The 24,893-nt window shown below is 41.0% G+C and overlaps 1 protein-coding gene across 3 annotated transcripts in view; it reads left to right on the top strand.

The window, feature by feature from the left end:
- The window catches only part of EXOC2 (exocyst complex component 2), a 113,476-nt gene that overhangs the window by 56,273 nt on the left and 32,310 nt on the right, over positions 1-24,893 (top strand). For all 3 annotated transcript variants that reach the window (XM_066623517.1, XM_066623518.1, XM_066623519.1), the window contains 11 exons: positions 3,503-3,628; positions 4,029-4,153; positions 6,722-6,790; positions 10,839-10,996; positions 12,386-12,507; positions 13,290-13,351; positions 14,217-14,297; positions 18,658-18,717; positions 21,035-21,096; positions 22,595-22,661; positions 24,714-24,830. In XM_066623517.1, the coding sequence (XP_066479614.1) occupies positions 3,503-3,628; positions 4,029-4,153; positions 6,722-6,790; positions 10,839-10,996; positions 12,386-12,507; positions 13,290-13,351; positions 14,217-14,297; positions 18,658-18,717; positions 21,035-21,096; positions 22,595-22,661; positions 24,714-24,830 (1,049 nt within the window). The remainder of the gene's footprint in view (positions 1-3,502; positions 3,629-4,028; positions 4,154-6,721; positions 6,791-10,838; positions 10,997-12,385; positions 12,508-13,289; positions 13,352-14,216; positions 14,298-18,657; positions 18,718-21,034; positions 21,097-22,594; positions 22,662-24,713; positions 24,831-24,893) is intronic.

Raw genomic sequence — 24,893 nt, 5'->3', positions numbered from 1 at the left:
GTTGTGGCTGTGTATAGCTTGTGTTTACGTATAGGCTGTAAAACTATGTAAATGTCATTTAAGTTGTATACAAAAAAAGATTTTTAATCTGTCTACAAGATATGTCCTGACATTGTATCAGATCAGCCTGTTGGCATGTTATTTGGCCTGCATATATTTTACCTTATTTTAAATATGTCTTGCATGACTCATTTATGTTGGGTATGCTTGCTTTTGGTTTTGTTTTTCCCCCAAACCTAGAAAGTTAGGCACATTCCAAATATAGAATATCATAATGGCCCATCTTTCAATATATTGTGAATTCTAAGATTTCCACTCAGTGTTATTTCAGAATTTGCATCCCTTCTGAATTTGCGGGTGATTGTGGGGACCCACTGTATTAATACTCTCTGTTCAGTACTTAAAATTCAGCTGTGCATCTTTATATGGCTGTTCTTTTACTTTTTGTTTTGAGAAGGGAAGAAAGGCTTTGCCTACGTTGACTTGCACAGCACCTCTTGCTTTTCCGGGCTGCCATGTGTAGTCCTGAAGCGCTATCTCCTGGACAACTTGGAAAAAAGTCAGCCCTGCTAATGTGCTCCAGATGTTCATTAGTCCTGAGGGTATATGTGCTGTTGTCATTCCCTGCTCCTGTGTTGTACTTTCTTGTAATGCTAGACAACCAATTAAGAAATTAGTTTCATGTTATACTTTCTTTTCCTGGTACAACTGCAAACTGATGATGTGGTTTCTGGTGGAACAAGAGAGTATTCTTTGCCCTGTTTTCTATTATTGGTGAATAAACAAACCATTGGAGGGTTTTTTTTAAGTGTTTGAGTACCAGTTTAGTGTATTCATAATCTTGCCATATCAACTGCAGATGGATAACTGTTGAGTGAGATGGGCCGCAATTTGGTCCACATTTACTTGGAAATAAGCCCCATTGATAGGGTGTGTGTGTGTTTTTTTTGGTGTTTTTTTTGTTAAAAACACAAAACATATTTTTGCTGTTAAAATATCTGAATAAGAACACAAAACACCACTGCATTTTCGTGTTTTAAGATATTTTTCCAAAATTAAAATATATTACATTTCCAGTTAAAAATAATACTGTGGCTGCATCTGCTGACACTATATCACCTATATCACCTACCTAGTACATTTTAAAAGAGATTATAATTTATAGGGTGTATGACAAATATATTTTGAAATTATAAAAGCAGTTTTCTCCTTCGTGTACAAATAGTAGCTGCTTTTGAAAGCATACAGTGTAAGATGAACTTTCTAAAACTGAAGGGGGGGGGTTGTTGCCAGTCCTGCTACTAAAGTACTTAAAAAGTTTGTTTTCGTGCAGGCATTCAGTGAAAGAAATATATGAGAGGAATATATATGAATATATATATATATATATATATATATATATATATATGAATATATATATATGAAGCAGTGAATTTAAACTGCAAATAACCATACCAACTGAATAATTTTGTTTTGTCTTACTTTGTTCTTCCAGTGATTTCAGGAAATTTACAGATTATTTGGCTTAGTTTAAGAAAGGGAGCCAAAACCAGATGTATGTAAAATGAATGATTCAAAGCATTTAGAATTTCAACAGGATTTCTAGAATACCCTGGTGAATTTGGGGTTGAGGAAAAAATGATAATTAGCATGCTTTCCTTTTTGTTTATTTTGTATGGTTTTCCTGTTTAAGAGAGGTTCGGTTAACACTAATTTAATTGGTTTAAGTCATTCTGCAAATATTGGTTGAATGCCCACACTCCCAATAAATACATCTGCAGGAGTAGGTGTGTTTTTCAAGTGGTTTTGCAAATTACATATTTTCCATTTCGCCTTTATGCTGCCTGGGCTGTCTCTTTACTGTCATTTTGTCAGTCGTACAGTTTGCCACTCATTCAAAGTGAATAACTAATCCCTTGTAAGTGACCAGCTCACTTAGACTCACTTCTTAGGTTGCCCTATGAAACAAAGGAATGGGTGGCAGACTGGTAAAAAGCCTGAAAGGCTGCGCTTTCTGTTTAATTGAGTGAACTTAAGCAAATTAAATGACCATCAGGATTAAAATAATGACAGTGCCATTTTTTCCCATCAGTTTATTACAGTACACATGAAACTAGTTCATGTTTACAGTAAACATGAACTAGGTTTGCAATAGATTCTTAAAAATGACATTCTGCTCATAGCTTGGCTTTCTAATTGGTTGGACAGTGTTCCAGAACAGTTGACTGACTTATTGGAATTCTCCTATTTCCAACAAGTCTGAGTCTTTAGATATCAGGTATGACCAGATTATACCATTGATCAGCTGCTACGTAGGATTCTGTGTGCTAGCTTGCAAGGTGGCTAGACTTCCACCTCAACTTGAACATCCACAGCCTGCATTTAAGGGCAACATTAGACACAAAGGAGCAGCTTTGCTGTGAGTGTTTTGTTCATTTAACAAAATGGTTCAGTCTGACCACTGGCCAGACAAAAGGCAAGTTCCAGGTCCTTCTTTTATCATTAAAAGGGGGGCAGAAAGTGAGAGGTGGAGAGCAGACACAGAGTCAAGAAAAGGTACCCCAACAGAATCCTATTCATGCCTCCTAAGAAGCATGAAGACTTCCAGACTTCCAGAAAAGTGTAGGATGGCAGCCCAGGTAGAGAGAGGTGACAACACTTTTCCTGTTCCCTTCTCCATTCACTCTTAGCAGTCTCCTTCCCTCTGCATCTGTGTGCATTGGAACAGAACAAGTGGAGTCTCCCCCACCCCTTCTTACCCAAGTTTCCAACTGATTCACAGAGCAAGAGAAAGGTGAGGCACTTTTTTCTTCATGTGCATGGAAATGAGCTTTCTGGCACAGTCCAGCACTGAAGATAAAGAGTACACAATTTCTGCTGTCACTGACAAGAGTAGGGCATTTACTGCCCTGAGAAGGTGAGCTCTCAGGGCAGGGAGTTCGTGACCCTTTTGGCTGGCAAGTACTGCTGGGATACATGCAGACACAGGAAGTCTGCCAAAGAATGATTGGAAGCCCAAGATAAGGGGCTAGCTTGGCTTTTGCCAGAAAGACAGCCCTGGGTTGCAGTGAATGTGTAGTTTCAAATTCCATGCTCACAGATGTGGTTTGCCATGGCATAACTACACATTTAATGTTTGTCTCAGTTTCATTTTTCAAATACAGCTCTCTTGTGCAACTATGAAACAGTCCTCCTGTGAGTTGAAGACACCTTCTACATACGAAAGGACTCCCTTTGGATCTAGCCCATTATATCTCTGTCTTTTTTTTTCCTCCCCTCAGTTATTTTGGACGTAAGAGTGGCATGTACTGGAAGGAGTAAAAATTTACTAAGGCATAATGAGTTGTGTATTCATAGACAGACATGGGGAAATAGAAAAAGGTCATGTATTGGTTTGTATGTCTGTTTTTCTTTGTAGACATTGGCACACTGCTTTAGGTATGAATACTGTTTAGAACAAACAGAGGGCTGACACCAATAATTGCCTCGCATTTGCTTCTAGGTGGTACACTAGCACACAGTCCGATGTTGGATTTGGACAGTGATGGGCGTCCATCTTCACTTGGCCATCTGAGTCGAAGTGCTTCACTGAAAAGAGGCAGCAGCACTCAGTCTAGTCGTGATGAAAGTAGGTATCAGCATATTTTTTGCTTCTCTCTCTCTCTCTTTCTCTCTGGGGAGAGAGACATTATTGTAACTGAATGGAACTTTTCTTCTTTGCTGGTGCCATTAGTAGTCTGAGCTTTAAATTAGAAAGTTTCCAATTCAAATGTTGCCTCTGCCATGAAGTCATTCAGTGGCCTTGGACAAGCCACTCCCTCTTGACATGGAACATCTCAGTTTTAACCAAACCTAAACTTTGACATCAAACAAGTGATTTGGGTCAAAGGTATATTTTAGTACAATATTACATGGCAACCAGACAGGAAAATGGTTCCTTACTATTGATTTGAAGCATTTAATTTTTGATTCAAAATTTGACTTTTTTGAAATTCAAAATTTTTACTACTGTGCTTTTCCTTTGTTAGATTGGCGATTTAAAGTTCCTCAGCAAGTGGCGTTTGTGGAAAAGTTAACAAAGCTTGTTGTAAGCCAGCTGCCCAACTTCTGGAAACTCTGGATTTCTTATGTGAATGGGAGCCTCTTTAGTGAGGTATTGCTTTTTGCATTTGTTCTTACCAATACTCTCAACTCTGTGCAGTTTTTTGAAGAACTTAAAATGAAATCTCATATACTGCTGCTTCTTTGGTTTAGGAGTGTGTGTTCCTCAGATAGACTTAGAGTGCAATCCTAACCTGTACAGCCAGCCACAGTGACCTGCACTGTATAACACACAGGTTGGAAGGCTGCTGGAGGTTACCCCAGGGTAAGGTAATATTTTCTCCTTACAGCCCAGCCTGTCCTATGGGGATACTGGTGCAAATCCAAGCAGCCCATGTTGGGATTTGAACCCCAGGTGTGGAGGTTAGGATATCGCATTCGCTGCTGCCACCGAACCAGCCTCCCTCCTGGACCAGATCCTTCCCCATTCTGCCCTCCCCCACCCGGAACCATCCCTCCCCATCCTCCTGTCACCCTCTCCCTCACCCTGCACTGCAAACCTACCTACTCCAGCCAGTGCAGGGACAGGAGCCAGCCCAGGCAAGCTGGCGCAGACCTCCACACTCAGCCAGCCAACTCTCGAGTTGACGCAAACATTCCTTGTAGCAAGTTTGCAAGACTTGGGACATGGTATTGGGGATCTGTGCTGGCTCAAGTGGACTATAGGATTAGGCTGCCTGTTTTCTCTTTGACCTATTGCAGCACAACCCCTGCCAGTATTGCCTATCTTTGCTCTCCAACTGCGTGAGGGATTTCCCATCCCATCCCTTATCATCTGTTCTTAAAGTTCAGCATCCAGGGTACCTGTATGTACCTTATGGCTCAACCCTACCCTGCACTGGAACAGGCAAGCCAAGTGGCTTGCGCTGTATGCAGTGCAGGAGAGGGGCCCAAAGCAGCTCAGCCAGAGGCAAAGGGAATCTTTTCCCCTTACTTCCGGGTAAAGCACGCTGGCCCCTATGGATCTCCTTGGACTTGTACCACCTCCTGAGATGGCACAAGTCTGAGGAGAGTGGAGCAACTTGAAGCTGCTCTGAACTCCCCGGGAACGGGGGTTGGAATCCAGCAAGAGACATGTGCCAGCCCAAGTGAAGGGTAGGATTGCGCCTTTAGAAAGAAATCTGTACATTAGCCATGTGCAAGTGGATCAGATGGAAAAATAGAATCAAGATTTGTTTGGCATCCCATTTTGAACAGTCTTTCAAACGTTCCTCTTTTTTTTTTTTTACATTTTAAACAAAATGACAGTTGAGAATAGACTCTTGAAGACACAAAAGCCACTAGAGCAAAATTCAGAGTTTTGAAAGCAATGAGCAATGACAGAAGGGAAAAGAAGTTGCCTGGTTTATTTTGTATAGTTGTGAGGATGATCCAGTGTCTCAGAAAAATGTCAGTTAAGAATTGCCAAAGGTTTTTGTCCCCCTCCACCAACAGATTTTAGAAGGTTTGTAATTGAGATATAGTCTTGAAGACAGTGAATCTGCAAAATCTAACCGTTGGACTTACCACAAAATAGTTTTGGTCTGTCTGTACAGGAAAAGGTTAACCCATTTAACAAAACCAGTGGAGAGACAATGAAAATCTGTCCTGATGTAATTTTACATATTCATGGGGTTTAGTCCACCAATCTATTCCCCTTTCAGTAGGACCGTGCATCAGCCATTCCGATACCCCCAATCATCATCATCTTGGATAATGCAAACTTCTGTGATACTCACAATCAGAAAACAGGAAAGCAAGTTTATCAGATAATTTAAATATATAAGGTGTACAGACAGAGTGAATTGAATCAGCTTCCTATATTTAGCAAAACGTTTAAATGGGACAGTATATGCTTGGGTACATTCTTAGTAGGCAGTGTCTGATTAATGCAAGAACTCTGAGAAAGTAGGAAGCATAGTATTGTTAAATGGTGGGTTTTTTTAAGTTGACTTTGAATTCATTGTCTATATGACATATGCATTGTGAACTGTGTTGTAGCACTTTCAATATTGCCCCTTTTAACCATGTCCTATTAAATTAGACAACAAATTATATATTTTTGAGGCACACAAATTTTTCCCAACTTCATTTGCTATGATATCTTCTCTCCATTAGGTGTCATTTGTACATTACATTATATGTACTCTTAAAGATGACTTTTAGCTGGTTTTTAAAAAATATATAAAATAGCGAAAGCCATCTTTAGCATACAGATTTTCTTTCTTTCTTTCTTTCTTTCTTTCTTTCTTTCTTTCTTTCTTTCTTTCTTTCTTTCTTTCTTTCTTTCTTTCTTTCTTCCCTTTTAAGAAGTATTTTGTAAGAAAACAGCTTTGCAATATTAATAGAAGGCACATCAATAAGAACTTTTGTTATGACCTTGTTAGGTATCTTGTGAATTTGCAAAAGTATGCACACTGATATACTAAAGGAATAACCAGTATATTGAACTATCCTTTATACTTCTGGAGAGTTTTTACATAAATCAGACTGTTTCTACCATAAATTAACCTGGACATCACATTTAAACATTTTGCTGAAATTGAACTCATAGAAGTACTGACGTGTTTCTGAAAAAAATGCAAACAAGTCAATTAACAACATCAATAGTGTCTCTCGGTTTATTTTTATGTTTTGCAAGACTGCTGAAAAATCTGGCCAAATGGAAAGATCAAAGAAGAATGCCAGACAAAGGCAAAATGATTTCAAGGTAAGTTAGATATATGAAGGAATCAAAAATGGGAGGGGGTGAGGATTTTTTAGACCAATAGTGGTGAAAACATTGATTATTATTTTTAATAATATATTTTAATTAGTTTGACTAGTGAATCATGTGAATCTAGTGAGTCAAATTCACTTGATTTCACAAGCTGCTGCTGTTGGTGCCATGAAATCAACCCCTGAGTGATGCTGTATTTATAGCTCTATGTTCACTAAATGTGTTTCCCTGTTTCACCTATTTTTGCCACCCAACCAGCTGGAGCTGCTAACTGGAGCAGGATTCAGATCTGTCTTTGGATGGTGTAAGCCCACATTGTTCTTTATGATAAGGCGCAGGCCATAGTGCTGCTTGCTTTTATTGCATCCTAAGAAAAGATTAAATAAATGAATGGAAAGCTGGATCAGGAGGAGCACCACCCACTGTCTTTTAAATTAATTTTTATACAATTAATTAATTGTATTAAATTAATTATATAATTAATTAATCAAGAGGAAAGGCTAGTTACCTTGTATTCACATGATTAAGCTATGTTCAAATATATCTCATTGGGTCCTGTTTTTTTATTTACAACTGACTATAGGAGTCCACTCATCCCAGATATAGGTAATTTTTAAGTTGCCTTTGGAGTGTACTTTATAAACCATTTCACCATTTCTAATAGTATCTTGTATTTGTAACATTCATTCCACTTTACTTTGCATTTATTGTGTTTTGACATTCCCCTCTACCACTGAGATGAGTTGAACATATCCTCTTTGATCATCAGCAGGTCATGGCTGAGGCAACTTTCCACAGGTGATGGTCACAGTAAATGCTACTTGCAATACTGTCACCTCTCCCCTTTCCCCCATTTTTTTCCCAACCTACCAATTAGCTTATGTATGGAGTAGTGCAGTTCATAAGGCAACTTCTATTATGGCTCTGCAAGCTTCCTTTAGAATCTTTTAAAGGATCTTAAGTAATAAGACTGGGAAAGATGTTTGCCCAAGACCTTGCAGAGCAAGGCTGGCTCATCTGTTATATGAATGATGCATCTCAGGGTGGTGAACAGCAGTCTTTTCATCCCAAGTGTGCAGTCTCCCTCCTGCAGATTAGAAGGCAGCAAAAGCATTACTCCATTGAGTAGTGGCTCAACGGCTCCAGCTGACTCAGGGCGCAGTCTTAACCCCTTATGACAGTGCTTTCCAGCACTGGCATAGCGGTGCCAATGGGACATGTGCTGCATCCTGCAGTTGGGTGTCACTCACAGAGGCCTCCTCAAAGTAAGGGAATGTTTGTTCCCTGACCTCAGAGCTGCATTGCCCTTATGTCAGTGCTGGAAAGCACTGACATAAGAGGTTAGGATTGCGCCCTCAGCCTAAAATCATTCTGTCTGATGTGTACACATTTATCCACTTTAACCTAGTCCACCCAGCTAGGAGGGGGGCAGTCCAACAACTCAGAACATTCTCAGAATGATCTGTACTTCTTTCCTTGTTTAAAGGGACAGTGTGAGAAGAGGATCACAGTGGCAAATTTTGAATGCCTCCAGGCACAACTTGACCTTAGTCCATCAAGGTCTAAAAGCAACTACCCAACAGAGTAGGCTGGGTTAGTTGTTTAAATGGAGCATAGGGCTATCTGTGAGTAAGGCAGCTTCTTATAGATTCTGTAGAACAGCTCTTTAAGGAATGAGAAACAGGAGGTGGCTGGCAGGAAAATGCCAATTATAGGGAACAATAATATAGTAGCAGGGGGCTGGCCCTCCCGGGGATGACACTACTAGTGACCAAAATCGCTAAAATTGCGGTTATTCAGAATAATACCATCATATGATATACATTAAATGCAGAATTTACAGCAGAAAGCAAGGAAAGAAACCAGAGTGAAATATCAACATTCTGTCAAAGTTAATGGCCAAAATACCAGAAAACAAAAATACAACTGTTTTATAAAACAAAAAGTAGATTTCCTTAACTCGAAATGGACCAATGAGACTGATTATTCAAAGAGCACAGTATGGAACCAATAAGGTGTTAGTAAGGTGACACCCTGGGGGGGAGGTTGACACCATAATGACCAAAATTGTGGTTTTTAGGAGTAATACAAATGTTATTATACCATTTGCTACGTACTTTACAGCAGAATGCAATGAAACATTAAAACTGCATTAAAATATCTGTGTCCAATCCAAAGCTATAGCTAAATAACCAGAAAAGGAAACACAATTGCCTTATGTCATAAAAAGTGGATTTCTTTAACTCAAAACTGACCAATGAACCTGAGTGTTATGAAAACTAACTAGGTGTTTTTACGCAACATGGAACCAATAAGAAGTTGTTATTAATCAGCTCCCTTTTCCATGTATCGGAGCTAATACTCAAACTTCTATTCAGTTGTGTGAGTATCATCAAGTTGGCCACTTTTTTTTTGTTGGTTACTGATTGGTTGGGTAACCAGTACTGTTCTGTAGTTAAATAAATAAATGGGGCTGATACCATGAGTTACCAGACTGGGTGACACCAAGCCTAGTAATGCCACTGGAAGATTGGGTGTTGTTGGTCACTGGTTTAAATGACTTTTAAAGTGGATTCTAAACATTAACCATGATGGCTACATTGAACCTCCAGATGCAGAGGCAGTATGTCACTGAGACAGGGACAGATCCAATGTTTGTGTTGGGGGGGGGGCATGAGCACTCCAGAGCCCAGGTCAACCAGGTACTTCATACTATGTACTTCATACTTCAACCTATGTAGCTGAGGTTTGATGGGAGGGTACACTGGCCTCCATTCTGACTGCCTTCTGGAGCCATCTCTTCCAGGTGGGTAGACCTGGGCTCTTGGTTGAACTTTGGCTTCTGTGGCCAAGCTTTGCTGAATGGATAGGCCTGGGTTCCTGCCTGGACTTGGAGCCCAGATTAATTAATTTTGTCATATGGGGGGGGGGGTGTCAAAAATTTATGGGCCCTAGTGGCAAATTACCTAGCTACACCATTGCTAGGGAGGATAATGGAAAGAGAGGAGAAATTTTAATACACTGCATTATCAATGTGTTGATAACTCTGTGGAGCGCTTAACTAACCAGGTTTAGCTCTTAACTAACCAGCTAACCAGGTTAGCTCTTAACTAACCAGGCTTAACTAACCACAAGACCAATTTAATAGTTAGCACACACTTTTTTTTTAATCAACATCTGAGGATGATAGAAACTAAATATTTATGCGAGCTTGGACACTGGTAAGAACTGGATGTTCAGTTGCAGCAATATCTCACTTTGTATCATAGGAAAAGGAGCATCTGGTTATGTCTTTTCCTTAACCATAATTTCCAAAATTTACAAATTTACTAAGCATATTTTGAATTGTATTTCATACTGGCTTTAATCAAATTTTAAGAGTGTGTCACCATGATAATTCCCAGTGAGAAGAATAAGACATGCCCCCTTATCCACAGGGGTTCCATTATGGATATCTGAAACAGCAGATACAGGTGAACGTCCATTCCCACAGTCCTGGGCTGCCCGCTTTCAGAGGCGAGGGGAGCTCATCTCCCCTTGTCTCCGGAGGGTCCTCTGAGCTCAGCAGAGGCCAGGGACATCCATCCCCAGCCTCTGCCAAGCTCAGACCGAACTCAGCAACTGAAAAAACGCTACTTCCCGAGAAACCAGAAGTGATGTTTTAATGCCTTTTAAGGCATTGAAAGGCCCAGGGAAGCCCCCCAGAGGCATTGAAAATGTCACTTCCTGTTTCTCCTTGAAACCAGAAGTAGAGTTTTTTCAGCTGCTGAACTCAGTCTGAGTCGGTCTCAGTCTGAGCTCAGTCTGGACGTCCCTGGCGACTGCTGAGCTCAGAGGCCCCTTTGGACATGCCCCCTTACTGCACAGGGGTGTACGCACTGGGAGGCCTTCACCAAATCCATGGATACAGGATCAGTGGATATGTGGTTCCTCCTGTATTTGTTCCTATTTGAACTAACTATATGAATTAGCACACAGCTTGTTAAATACATTGCAGTTTAACTGTTCATTCATGAACTGTTCTCTTATGCTGTTGTAGACAATGATCCAACAAGTGATGAAGTCCCTGGTCAAACTGATTCGTGGTGCTTTACTTCCATTCAGCCTTGGAGAAAGTGAACTGAAGGAGTATGGTGGCTGGGAGATGAAATCTGAACTCTCGGGTCAATGGTTACCTCATGTCATACAGACAATTAGGTAAATACAGTGATAGATCTATGTAAGATTTGTGATCTTGACAAACTTCATTAGGTTCTGTTCTCTAACCCAGGCTTGTACCTTGGGTGAATCCAAGGAGTTTACTGGAGTCATGGTCTTATGAGCCATGAACCAGGAAGACAGCCACGGGAAAGAGGAGTTTGAGACAAAAAGGCAAAGAGTAAGCAGAATTCAAGAATTGCAGCAAGAGTCAAGTGTTTGGTCAATAACTCTGGTCAGAAAAATGGGTGACAAGTTGGTTATAAATTATGCTGGGAACCGGTCATAATGTGAAGTCCAACAACAGCTGTTATTTGGAGATGGCTTAACAGGAAAAAGTTCCTGTTGGCTTATAATTCTAGGTTGACCTGTATACCATAAAACTGCAGTTTTCAAAATCTCTGGGAGTAAGTCATTGTGGGGGTGAGGCAGAGGGGGTGGGGGGAAAGCGGTGACATGATCCCCAGGATAGCATCGCTCAGGAGGCTGCAGGGACTGGGATGCACTCACCAGTCCCTGCAGCAGCCATCCTGGGGTGTGGGGAGCCCTGCACAAGCATCTGCGGGGCTCCCTGATGCTTTAGAGTGAAAGTAGAGTGATCGTGCCCCCCTCCAGAAGTGGAGCGAGATTGCTCCACTTTCACTTCTGCTGACCAGGGGAGCCCTGCAGATGTTCGCGCAGGGTTCCACATCCCAGGACGGCTGCCGCAGGGACTGGTGAGTGCATCCCAGTCCCTGCAGCCCGTTAGAAGTGAAAGTGGAGCAATTTTGCTCCACTTCCGGTTTAGTGGAGGGCAGTGCAATCGCTCCACTTTCATTTCTAAAGCATCGGAGAGCCCTGCAGATGGTCACGCAGGGCTTCCCGCACCAGGGCTTCTCGGGAGGCTGCAGGAGGTTAGTAAGTGCAGCCAAGCCCCTGCAGCCCCCTGAGAGGCGCGATGCTGGGGATCGTGCCGCTGCCTCCTCCCTGCCTCCTGGCTGCCCCCGCCCCTTAAAGGGAAAGAGGCCAGGGGCCTCAGGCTGGGGCATCACGATGCCCCAGTCTGAAAACCTCTGCCATAAAAGTAAAGAATTTGCTCCCAAAGCATCAGAAATGTTGTCTGTAGGCTCTCCATGGCCTAGTGGTGACACATACTCATATGAGGAAAAAGTGAGAGTGTTTCCTTAGTTTGGATATTACCACTACTATCTTAACCCAATGAGAAGAACTGAAAATACCATAGTGACTGTCATAAAACGGGGAAACTATGTGGTGCAGAAAATTGGAAAAGTCTACTTCCCACCAAATCCCATGTTTCTCTTAAAAATGTATGACACTCTTTAGAATCTGAACTGCATAATAAACTGTAGGTTAGCCATAATCTCACTTGGTTTTTTTCCTGCTTTCCAGACTAACTTATGAATCACTTACTGCACTTGAAATACCAAATGACATGCTTCAGATCATTCAGGATCTTATTTTTGATCTCAAAGTCCGGTGTATAATGGTTACTTTACAACACACTGCTGAAGGTAGTAAATATACTTTAAAAAAAAATCTCTAAATTTCAGTTCTCCTGAATGTTTTTTCGTCTTTGTGCTGCTATCCTTCTCTGACTTCAATTTCATTTTAGTGGTATCCTTGTGTTGTAGTGCTCTAATTAAGAATGTCCAGGTTTGTGTAGTTGTAGTAAAACTTAAAAAAAAACCAACTACATTTCAACAGCAAAAGATAGCAAGTGTTGGTCTTTTTCAAACCTTACTTTCACTATTATGGACATGATATTCTGCATTTTGTGTTTGTATTGTAATATTTCACACCCAGTCTTTTCAGCATAGCATGGATTGTATCAAACATGTTTCGTGTATTTAGTTAAGTGATCTACTTTTGCTGTCAGTGTGTTTGCAGCTTTTAAAGATATCACTGGCATGGTACTGCAATGAAAAATTACTGCAATTGTAATGTATGGTTATCCTCCCATAATCCAAACTTACCCTGTTTAGGCTCCCTAAACTTACCCTGTTTAGGCTCTCTTCTTTCATGGCACCCTGTCGGGTGGCACTGCACTATGGGAGGATGAGCTAGCCATCAGCACTCTCCCAAGATCTCTCAAAATCTCAGCCCAGCCAAAATGGTGGTGCCTGGGAAAACTAGGAATAAAAGGCTGCCAGGCATCCAGCGGCACCCCTGTGAGTTTGCCATGTGACACTGTGGCACACAGTTTGGGAATAACTGCTCTAAGGTATGTAGTTTTTTATCTCATGCTCTCTTCTAATGAGAATATAACCATTTTGAAAACTTTCCCCTTTTACAGATGTGAAGAGATTAGCTGAAAAGGAAGACTGGGTTGTGGATAATGAAGGCTTAACCTGTTTGGTGTGTATACTGTCAAGTTTGGGGGGCATTTTATGGTGCAATCTATAGTGTACGAGGCCTGGATTCACATCCCTGCTTGCTGTGAAACTTGCCAAATAATATTCAGTAAACAACTGTTTCTCAGTCTTCTTTGCTGAGTTTGGATGAGGATATAGTGCTAAAGCCCCATGCATGATCTACTAATTAGGGAAAGGGAATTGGACTTTCCCTGTGCAACATTTTGAAAATCCCACCCCTCTCTGTTCCTTTGATTAAAATTCTGGTGCATTCCTTGGTCATCTTGACCTGGCAGAGGAGGGTAGGAAGGGATGAATGTGAGCAAATGCAGGTATGTATATTTAAATGTGTACATAAATGCATAGAGAACCAGTGTGGTGAAGTGAATATAGCATCACACTTGAATTGGGGAGATCTGGGTCCAAATTCTGTGCACCTGTGAAGCTCACTTAAGCTAGAGGTAGTGATTGGCTCAACTTTTCTGCTTGCCTTACAGAATTGTTGAGGATGCATCATCATATATTGTTGCAAGACTGGCAATGTATTTTTGTATCAGCGTTGCAGCTGACAGGAAGTGTAATAGACTGTATTTAAGATTTCCAAAAATCAGGTTATGTCATTAGTCCTGTGATTCTAGTGCCATCATTGAATACATAGGCATATAAACACCCATATGGTCTTTTATTGGATGTTTCAAACTAGACTTTTTCATGTTTAAATACAGAGATGATAAACAGTAATGGCATGAAGCTCTCTGGTCATTGATTGCTTTGCAACAAGTGTAGAGGAAATCACAGTTTCTGGGTTTTTATCATTGACATCCTGTCATGTTTGTTGAGGAATTCCTTAATTTTTCTCTTCCTTTCAGCCATCCCAGTTTGAACAACGCGTTGTACGTTCTTTGCAGGCACTTAAGGGTGTCCTGGATTGCAAGCCTGGAGAGACTAGCGTAAGTGATGTTTAATGCATTATTTTGATATATCCAAGTGAGTTTCAAGACATTCTGAAAAATACGCAGACTCTGAACATCATAATGATCACTGAAAACATCCGACCCGACCCTATTGTGAATTTACAATAACAAATTGTTCCCTATGTATTTTTTAAGATAAATGAAAGAAATTGCAATGAATCTCCAATAATTAAAGAGATCACTATGATACAAACCATGTAACCTCACAATATGCAATAATAATACTGAATAAAAGTGACAGCATGGTGTTTATTATTTGATTCCACCCAATTTTTGTTCCTTTATTCTTGCATCTTATGCAGGTTTACTTTGAAATAAGTCTTGCATAGTTCTGTGGGACTTCCTCCCATGTAAGTGTGCATAGGATTCCATTCTTAATCTTTTACTATTCTGCTCTAACTCAGTTTGTTGACCCCACCCCCATGTTCTGGTTTTGCTACTTGTGAAAACTGATCTCTAGTAGCCCATTTTCAGTTACATTTCTGCATTTTAAAACATTATACAAAGTTTATAATTCAAATCTGAATATCTGCAGAATGTTTCTGCAGATATTCAGATTTGAGTTATAAACTTTGTATAATGTTTTAAAAACTCACATCACTTCTGAAATAGGTTGACCAATTCTTTTTATTTCTACTTAGTCATAAGTGTTTTGTTGGGGTTAAATTCTATAAGGAATATAATATAAGGACAACGTTTTAATGGTAGTCTTTTTGCATTGCAATAATAGTTTCTCAAAAAGAGTCAAACAACTAGAAATATTCTGTTTCTTCAAAATGCCCTGTAAGAAATGTGTTTATAGTAGAAGTTGGGCATCCCTTATCCAAAGTGCTTGGGAACAGAAGTGATTTCAAATTTTTCCATATTTCAGAATACTTCTGTATACATAACGAGAGATTGTGTGAATGGGACCCAAATCTAAACACAAAATTCACTAAACACAAAACACAAAATATGCCTCTTATACACATAACCTGAAGGTTATTTTATGCAATATTTTAAATAATTTTGTGCATGAAACAAGGTTTGCGCATGAACAGCTTGTGATTGTATTTCTTTAGGTAAAAAAGTAAAATAATAATTAATTAATTAATTAATTAATTAATTAATTAATTTTATTTCTATCCTGCCCTTCTCCCTAAAGGGACCCAGGGCAGCTTACAACATATTAAAAACAAATTAAAACATAATTTAGCAAACAGATAAAAACATATTAAAAACACATTAACAGAAACCATAAAGACAGTAGTCAGATAAAAGTCAGAATAAAAAAGAGCATAAAACAGCAGTTCATGGAGGGATCAGGCCTGTAAAAAAAGCCACTGAAAGATGTATAAAAGATGTTAAAAAGGCCATGAAGTCAGAAGGCTTGTTTAAACAGCAAAGTCTTCAGGCCTCTCCGAAAAGTCTCAAGAGAGGGAGCCATCCTTAAGTCAAGGGGAAGGGAATTCCATAATGTTGGTGCCACTACTGAGAAGGCCTTGTTTCTTGCCGCCGCCCCACGTACCAAAAAAAAGTCATACTGGTGCTCAAAAAAGTTCCTATTTTGGAATATTCAGTATTTTGGAATTCCAGTTAAGGGGTACTTAATCTTTACAAATATGGCTAACTTATTTCCATCAGTTGATGATCTTGGCAATTAGCATATCACTAGAGAAGAGTAGGTAATTTACTGATCAAAATATATTCTACCTCAGTTACAGCATGAATATCTTCACAAATGTGGTAAATCGATAACTCTTCTTCAAAATCTCAGCAGAGACCCTCTTTCTTATTTTAAAGACATCCTAATACATCAGATTGCTCAGTGTTTTAAAAATCCTGGTCAAAGCTCCTCTTATGAAACGCCATCAAATTCATCAGGTTGCATAATCGTTTATAGGGTGATTCACGCATCCACTATTTTTTAGTGCAGTGTTTCTCAAACTTTGAGGAAGCTTTATTCCTTCAGTAAGTGTTTGCAGGGCTAGGGCAGAAATTCAATCCTCAAGTTCACGTCTAAGGGGGGTGAGGGGGGTGCTTTGCACTTACTTGTAAGTAGGTAGGGCTGCTGGAGGCTGTAGGAGTTATAGGGAGCCCTGTGCAGCCTCTACAGGGCTCCCTGAGGCTTGGAATGTTCGGTAAAAGCAGGTACAAAGCACCTCCTGCAAAACGGTTGTGATTTGCGCCCACTTTTACTGAAGATTCCAAGGCTTGGGGAGTGCTGCGCAGGACTCCCGCACCTCCTGTGACCTCCAGCAGCACTACCTACTTACCAGTAAGTGCAAAGCGCTCCGCTTAGTGATGCGATCCTGGGGGAAGCGTAACACAAACCAGTTTGAGAACCACTGTTTTAGTGTATGATGAAGAGCAGGGAACAGGAGTTCACTCTCTTGATCTGTATCTTTGATTTGCACCTCACATTTAACTGTATTTAGTATTTGATGTTACACATTATAATGTGACATTATTTTTGCATTTGTATCGAATGATACGCTGCAGTTTCTTGGTAGAGGCTTTTTTTGTTCCCTTGTCAGTATGTGACAGGCATGGTAATAGCAGTGAAAAAGGCTCTCTTGCTAATTGTTCCACCTGCTAGAAACCGGATTATATGACTATGAGGATGTATGAGTAAAATAATCTAGATGAGTCTACTGATACATGTGCTGATCAACCCAAAACACTCTTCCTGTATTTTTACCATGTGCAGTCTGCATATGATGTGTCCAGAGACAAAGCAAGGGATCTTCTTATAAATGTGGCAGTGAATAGAATAGGCAGAGAAGTAAAGCAATGTACCCATTCACACTTGTGATCTGTAAGATTTGATTGAACCTCCATTGTTTTTTGTGTGGTTAATGAACTTAATCAGTTTTATGCTGAAACTTCCACCATATTATTGCCACCATCTTTTTCTATGAAACCAACACCTTCACAGAAGTACTTTGCTCTCCGTGAGTCAGCGTATCAAATAAGGGATTTATGAAAAACACAACCTAGACCAGCCATTTTCAACCACTGTGCCATGGCACACTGGTGTCTGCAGGTGTGCCATGGGGGAGGATCATTTATTAGTAGAGCCACTGGGAGATGCAAGCCCCTGCTGTCAGTGCAGTGTGCCTTGTCAGTTGTCAAAAAATGATGATGTACCTTGACAATTTTAGTGCCTTGTCAGTGTGCCACGAGATGAAAAAGGTTGAAAATTACTGACCTAGACTCACTTGTTTGTATGTAGATTTGTATTTAGTTTGGCTTCCTTATATTGCTGCAAACTTTTTCTGTATTCTTCTATATTCATCATGTGTCCTGGACCTGCAGAATTTTTTGGGCTGCAGAACTCATATTGAACATCTATCCTTACTCTTCCTCCTTCTTATTTATCTCCTTCAGAATAGATGACTGGGTGAGAGCCGGTTTTTTTGCTCACCTTTGACAGTTACCTTTTTGCAGAGTCATTCATCAGTATGTATGTGTCATATTAAACATACCCACGTTCTGAATCTTGCTGTACTGAGTAGAGTTGCCTCTTCAAAGACAATATTTATGTACTGTTTCAGGGTTAAACCCAGTGCCTGTGAGTCAGTGACCCAGGCGTACAAAGATGGAGTTCAGCAGTAAGAGGGCAGAGCTTACTAAAAATGTTTTCATCTGAATTACACAGGTATTGTATGTGCTTGCAGATCCCTTGCTTCTGCTAACCAGTGGTTCTCAAACTTTTAGGGAGCATTACTCCCTAAGTAAGTCTTTGTGGGGATGGGACAAGGACAGTGACAGGATCCCCAGGATCATGTCATTAAGGGGGTTGACGGGGGGGGGGGGTGCTTTTACTTACTGTGAGCAGAAGCAAGGAGCAGGAGCTGTGGGCAGCCCCGCGCAACCCTCTGTAATGTCTTTCTCACTGACAGTGGGAAAGGGGACAGAAGCCCTCAAACCAGGCTGATAAGTTTCCCAGTTCAGGGCCCAGTCCTATCCAGTTTTCCAGTGCTGGTGCAGTTGTGCCAGTGGGGTATGTGCTGCATACTGTGGTGGAGGGGCAGTAACTGGGGCCTTCTTAAGATATGGGAACATGTGTTCCCTTACCATGAGGCTGCATTGTGGCTACACTGGAACTATAAAGTTGGATAGGATTGGGCCCTCAGTTGGCAACTCGGATATTGATCAGTATTCTGAATGTTGGCAACAGAAATTCCAAGCAACTCTTGTAAATCCGTTCTACTTCCTTCCTACTCTCTGTTTAGCTGTGCCACTAGACACTGGCCTTGCCATTTTACTGCAGTAGAGTGGCAGACCAAGCATGAGGCAGAGCTTCTTGGGAAGTATTTTTCCTCAATTGTTGTTCTTGTGATTATTTCTTTAGGTCTTTCAGCAACCAAAAGTACAGGAGGACGTGTATCAGCTGAGCATTAACATATTGCAGGTAATACAATGCAGTTAGCAGTTAATGATGTCATTCATGTAAATGTTTTTCAGAAAGCATAAGTAAAGAACATTTATTAGAATTTAGTCTTTAATTGGCTAACCATTCAGAAAGACAATTTTGTTGAAGAGCAGTCAGAAGATCATGTTAAAAGCTTACACTTCAAGGGTGGAGAAGGTGATTGGAAGGAAGCCTTCAAAGTTTAATTAGTAGGCTCCGTTTTGCCCATGGTTTCTGTGCTACATTCTGGTACAGATTATCTGAACAGTCCATAGACTCCATGGCTTGCCCCTGACTAGCTGTCTGCTTCTTGCCTTTTTTACCTGAAAGTTAGTACCATCAAACAAGTGCCAATCCCAACAGCTCTTATAAAATGGACAAACATCCTCATCCTGGCTCTTGCCCTGATGCTGCCGCATCACTATTGAAAGTATCTTTCACGCAGTCACCCACCCTCACCTGCATAACCTGTTTCCCTCTCGCTTTTTCACATTGCTTTTTCTGGTTATCCTCTTTGACTACTTTTGAATCCTGTAGAGAGATTCTTCGTCTCCCACCCCTGCCCACCACAATCTTTTTCCCCATAATAACTGTACTGGTGTGTATATTCAATATTCAACATACTGAGGGTGGTATTTCACATTACCTTGACAAGTGTGCATTCCCAAACATGAAAGCAGGAGGAAGGGACTTAAATCCTCCTTTTCCCATCAATCAGGCTTCCTTCTGGCTCTGGAACCTGGCTTGTACTGGAAAGTGTTCAAACTGGAGTGCCAGCTTGCATGGAGAATTGGTAGGCAATGGAAAGGTTAAAGCACTCCTCCTAAATGTTCACTCTTTCAAGTGTCTTTGTTCTCACATTTGCCTTGCACAGACAACATGGGATTGGGGTGCCCATGTTTGTCTTTTAATGTGCACCGTATATACTCATGTATAAGGAAAAAAAAAATATGCCTAAAAAATTGACCCTGAAAACATGGGTTTTACTTGTATACAGGTCAATACAGTGAGTGGAGCTTCTGGGAGCAGCTGTCTGGTGAGGTGGGAGTACAACTGGGCTGAGAAGCAGGACACAGGAGGTGGGAAAAAAGGAGTGATTTAGGGCCCAATCCTATCCAATTTTCCAGGGCCAGTGCAACTATATCAATGGGGTGTGTGCTGTATCCTGCAGTGGAGGGACAGTCACATAAGACTCCTCAAGGTATGGGAGCATTTGTTCTCTTACCTTGGGGCTGCATTGCGGCTGCACCAGAGCTGGAAAGTTGAATAGGATTGGGCCCGTAGTTACCAGTAATTACAGTATTCAGAGGCAGCAACAACAAAGGTAGCAGTTTTAGTTTCTCCAAACAGGAAGAGAATTGTAGTTTGTATGAGGGCAGCTGCTATGGAAGTGCAGCAGTGTACTCCTCACAAAGTCTACAACTCCCATAAGCACCTTCATTTTCCTTCCTGTTTGGAAAAGAAGATAAAATTGTTCCTTTCTTTCCTTTTTGCTGCTGCCTTAGAACAATTCCTGGTAAGTCATTTTCAAAGAATGTCACACACCCCAAGTTTAACCCCTGACTTATCCAAGGGTCATAGAAAATTCCATTATTTTTAGCTCAAACCTGACCTCAACTGATCTGTTAGATTGTCTTATAGGCGAGTATCTGTACTCGCGGGTTGGTGGCTTTTATGGATGAAGATCATGTTCATGTTGATATGGATGAACCAATCAAAACTTGAAGAAGGGGGATTGATATACTTAATTTGAAAATATGTGGGTTTCCTTACCATAAATTATCACATCTCTGTCAATTAATATAATTTCAGGTCTTGTGTGGAGAGCGCACTAGACAAGCTAAATTTAACAAAAGTTAAACAAACTTTAAATATATATCCTACTGTTGTGTTTGTATCCCATAAATTGTTCATATGGGGCCCTCGTAGAAAGGGAGAGAAAAGACAGAGGAGGAGCAAGCAGGGAAGAAAAAGGGAGGGAGAAACAGAAAGGAGGAGGGAGAGAAGAAAGGAAAAAGGTCTGAAACAGAGCCTGTGAATACAGAACCAAGTCTGGATGCTTAAATTTTTCTTGCTACATCTTACTATGTTTACTCACCTTAAAATCTTTGAACAGGTAATAACAGAATTAAAAGCAGATATAAGCCATTGAAGTTCAAATAAAATCTAGGTTGTTAGGGTGGAAGGGAAAATATACTATGAAGATTAAAAGGTTTGTAAAGGAAAATGTGGTTGAAAAGTCACCATTGTGTAACTATATTACTAGTAGTTGAATCATAAGGTTAAATGTCTCTCTCTCTTTTTTTAATCTGTCAAGGTGTTCATTGATTGTCTGGAACAATTGAGTACCAAGCCTGACAGTGATGTAGATACTACTCAGTAAGTAAAATAATCTGATGGTAGACTTTGGAGCAATGATTCACATGTTACTTATTCCAAAGAATTATGAAAGTCCAATTTCCAGTTACTTTACTTGGGGCGCAATCCTATCTTGCGCTGGAACAGGCAAGCCAAGAGGCTTGTGCTGTATCCAACACAGGATAAGTGCCCAAAGTGGCTCAACCAGAGGTAAGGGGAAACTCTTTCCCTTACCTCCGGGTAAGCCACTGCAGCCCCAATTGGTCTCCTCAGACTTGCGCCACATCCTGAGGTGGCACAAGTCTGAGGAGAGTGGAGCAGCTTGAAGCTGCTCCATGCTGCTCGGTAAGGGAGGTTGAGATCCGGCCAACCCATAACATAATAGCCCATAACCGGCCAAACATAATAGCCGGATCCCAGCCTCGCATCCCGTTCCCCCCACCCCAGAACGCCTCCTGTCCCTGCGTCGGCTGAGCTCGGCTGACACAGCTTACCTGGGGGAAGCTGCCACAAAGCTAGATGCAGCCTCCGAGCTCCAGTGCACCTCAGTAATTTTTTAAAGCTATTTGCTATTGTTTTTTTGTTCTGGTTCCATTTTTTTTTGGTAACTAGTTTTGTTTCTTACATTTTTGAAACATAATACAGTACCTTAAAATGTTGGCTTAAGCCAGGAATGTTCATGAGCTAGTAATTTCAGAAATGGCACAGGTATTCTGCCTTACTTCAGAACCTTACAAATCATATCTATACTACAGCTAAAGTGACTTTTTCATATCCCTGAGGATCCCTGGGAATTGTAGTTTTGTGGAAGGAGCTTACAAAGGCCACAGAGCTGAAAATTCTCTGTGAGGGAAACTACAATTTCCAGAGTCTTTTAGGGGAGACTATGGGCGCAATCCAAACTGCGCCTTGGGTCGGCACAAGTCCCTTGCGCCGGCCCAGGAGGGTAGCAAATGTGCTGTAAGGCACGTTTGCACCTCCTCAAGAGTTGGCTGGGCTGCTGCAGGGATGCGTACCAGCCCGCCAAGGCTGAATCCAGCCTCTGTGCCAACTTGACAAGGGAGGCTTGCATCGGCTGATGTAAGAGTCTGGGGAGGGCAGGAGGGAGGCGTTCCGGGGTGGGTGGAGGGTGATCCAGGGGCCAGGTGGGTGGGGAGCAAGAGGCATGGCAGAGACCTGGTAAATATGCTGGATCCTAGCCCTTGTTCCTGAGCAGTGCGGAGCAGCTGCAAGCCTCTCCGCTTTCCTTGGATTTTGCCATCTCCTGAGGTGGCATAAGTCCGAGGAGGCCCATTGGGGCTGCGGTGGGTTACCTAGGGGTAAGGGGAAGAGTTTCCTCTTACCACTGGCTGAGCCACTTTGGGCCCCTATCTTGTGCTGGATATAAGATAGGATTGCGCTGCATGACAATTAAACTGAGTGAAACCAATTTAATTTTACTAAAGACAGATATACTAAATATTCATTTAGAGCAGAGACTTCAGTGCTTTTATCAATAATACTTTGTAAAACCTCTTAGTGTTTCAGTTGATGTTTCATCACCGGATTTATTTGGAAGCCTCCATGAAGACTCCAGTTTGACTTTAGTAAGTATTGATCTTGTTTTAAGAGAGTAAAAAGAGAGTATTTCTTCATTTTTGTCCATAAGAATCAACATGGTCAGAAATTAGCATGAAGAGAAACAAGGCCTCCATATGCAGAGGGGCCCCCATATCCGCAGATCCTGTTTCAGTTATTTGAGGATATGTGGGGCCCCGCCTTCCACATGACCATTAAATCATTTTTAAAAGTTACTGGGGCGAAAATCGACTTGGTTAAACAATTTGCCCCTGTAACTTTTAAAAATGATTTAATGGTCACACAGGGAGTTGCAGGGGGAAACTCTCTTTGCTCCCCCCCACCCATTAAACTATTTTAAACACTTTCCTGGAGCGCCTTCTTTAAACAGGCTAGTTTTGGCAGCCGGGAAAGGAACAGTCTTCCTGTCAACCTCACTGGTATTCTCTCTAACCATTCGAGTGCTTAAGGAGAAAACAAACTCCTTCTCTTTAAGCAACCCAAATGGTTAAAGAGAACACCAGTGAGGTCAACAGGAAAACCTCACTGCTGTTCCTTTTCTGGCTGCCAAAGACAGTCTGTTTAAAGATCTTAGCCCTGGTATATGTTTAAAATAGTTTAATGGGTGTGAGCGGTTACCCCCACCTCCGATGTGCCCATCACATTGTTTTAAGCACTTACTGGGTCAAAAATCGGCTGGCTAAAATGACGTAATAGGCGTGTGGGGGAACCGCTGGGGGGGAGGTGTCTACAGTATCCGCAGAACCCCGTTATCCACGGGGTGTCTGAAACAGAACCCCTCGGATACCAGGGCATGCCTGTATATTTTAATCCTTAGTCCAAATTCTCATTGTTCTTTTGGAGCGTGTTTCTGAATTTACTCGATCCTTTAATTGACTTCTAAGATGACGTTTTTAGTCATTCTGCTTTTTAAAATGAACTTGATTCCTTCTGAGGTTTTGCTGTTTATCGTTTTTGTTGGGGCTTTGGGGAAAATACGAAATGTTGCTAAGAATAGCTCACACGTGCGCCATATTTTTTTAGATTCTAAACTATGCTTTCTCTATTAGTCATGATTATTCTAAGCAGTACTATCTGACACAAGAAACTACAATGGCAAATGTAACTCAAGCTGCAATCCTAACCACACTTTCCTGAGAGTAAGCCCCATTATACAAAATAGGACTTACTTCTGAGTAGACCTGGTTAGGACTGTGCCCTCAGAAGGCTCCCCGCAACATGAATATACTGCTAAAATACCTTCACAACTGAACTGCACAGGCAAGCAGAGTTCCCCATCTGCTCTATTCCTTTGTTTGCTTGTTTGTTTGCTACATTCTCCTGTTAATGAAAATTAACTAAGCGCTTTACAAGCAGCTTCCTGACACAAGGAAATCTCCTTCATCAGGCACTTGGCTGCAGGAAATTCAATTAAATTGTCCCCAGATGGAAAAAGAGGAAGAGTGGACAGAGGATGGTGGTCAAAGGCAATAGCATAGCTCAAGGAAGTTACTGTAGTAAGTTTTGTATGTAAGCGGCTCTTCCTCCTCGCCATAAAAGCCATTCCAGGCAGCAAGAATAACACTGAGGAGACGACTCTGCATTGCTCTTGCTGCCAGGAATGGCTCCAATGGCAAGGGGGAGGGGCCATTTACACAGAGCATTGTGATCGCTCATTTACACAGAGCACTGGTCAAAGGGAAGAAATGGGATGAGAATCTCAAGATTGACAGTTTGAACAAGTTCTCAGTTTGCTGGTATGCTTGCCAGTCAGTCAGCTGTGAAGGGTGACAGCAAGTCTGCATAATATATTTCTTTTTAAAAAAAATCAAAAATACATTTGTTTTCTCCTTAGGAGGAAAAGTACATTTTCTGCCATAGCAGTCCTAGTAGTTCTCAGAAATATAGGGTTCACGTATATTTTGTTATAATTTTAAATATTGCTGCTATAGTCATAATTTGTAAATTAAGCCTGATTTCTGTTTTGTATCAGAAGAATTGTTCTCTCACTAACAGAATTATTTTCATTTTAAAAATATAATTAATGTATTTTTTTTTCTTTGCAATTGTCTGTGATTTAGGAACGAAGGCTTTTAATTGTCCTTAGTAACTGCTGTTATCTAGAACGACACACCTTCCTAAACTTAGCAGAACATTTTGAGAAACATGGCTTCCAAGGAGTTGAAAAAATCACTCAAGTAAGCATTTCCTCCAGACTGGGTTTTGATTCAAAATTATTCCTCTTAGTACAACTGAATAGA

The sequence above is a fragment of the Tiliqua scincoides genome, chromosome 4 (genome assembly GCF_035046505.1).
Source record: "Tiliqua scincoides isolate rTilSci1 chromosome 4, rTilSci1.hap2, whole genome shotgun sequence".
In the NCBI taxonomy this organism is placed as follows: Eukaryota; Metazoa; Chordata; class Lepidosauria; order Squamata; family Scincidae; genus Tiliqua; species Tiliqua scincoides.
This window is presented reverse-complemented; position numbering and strand designations above follow the sequence as displayed.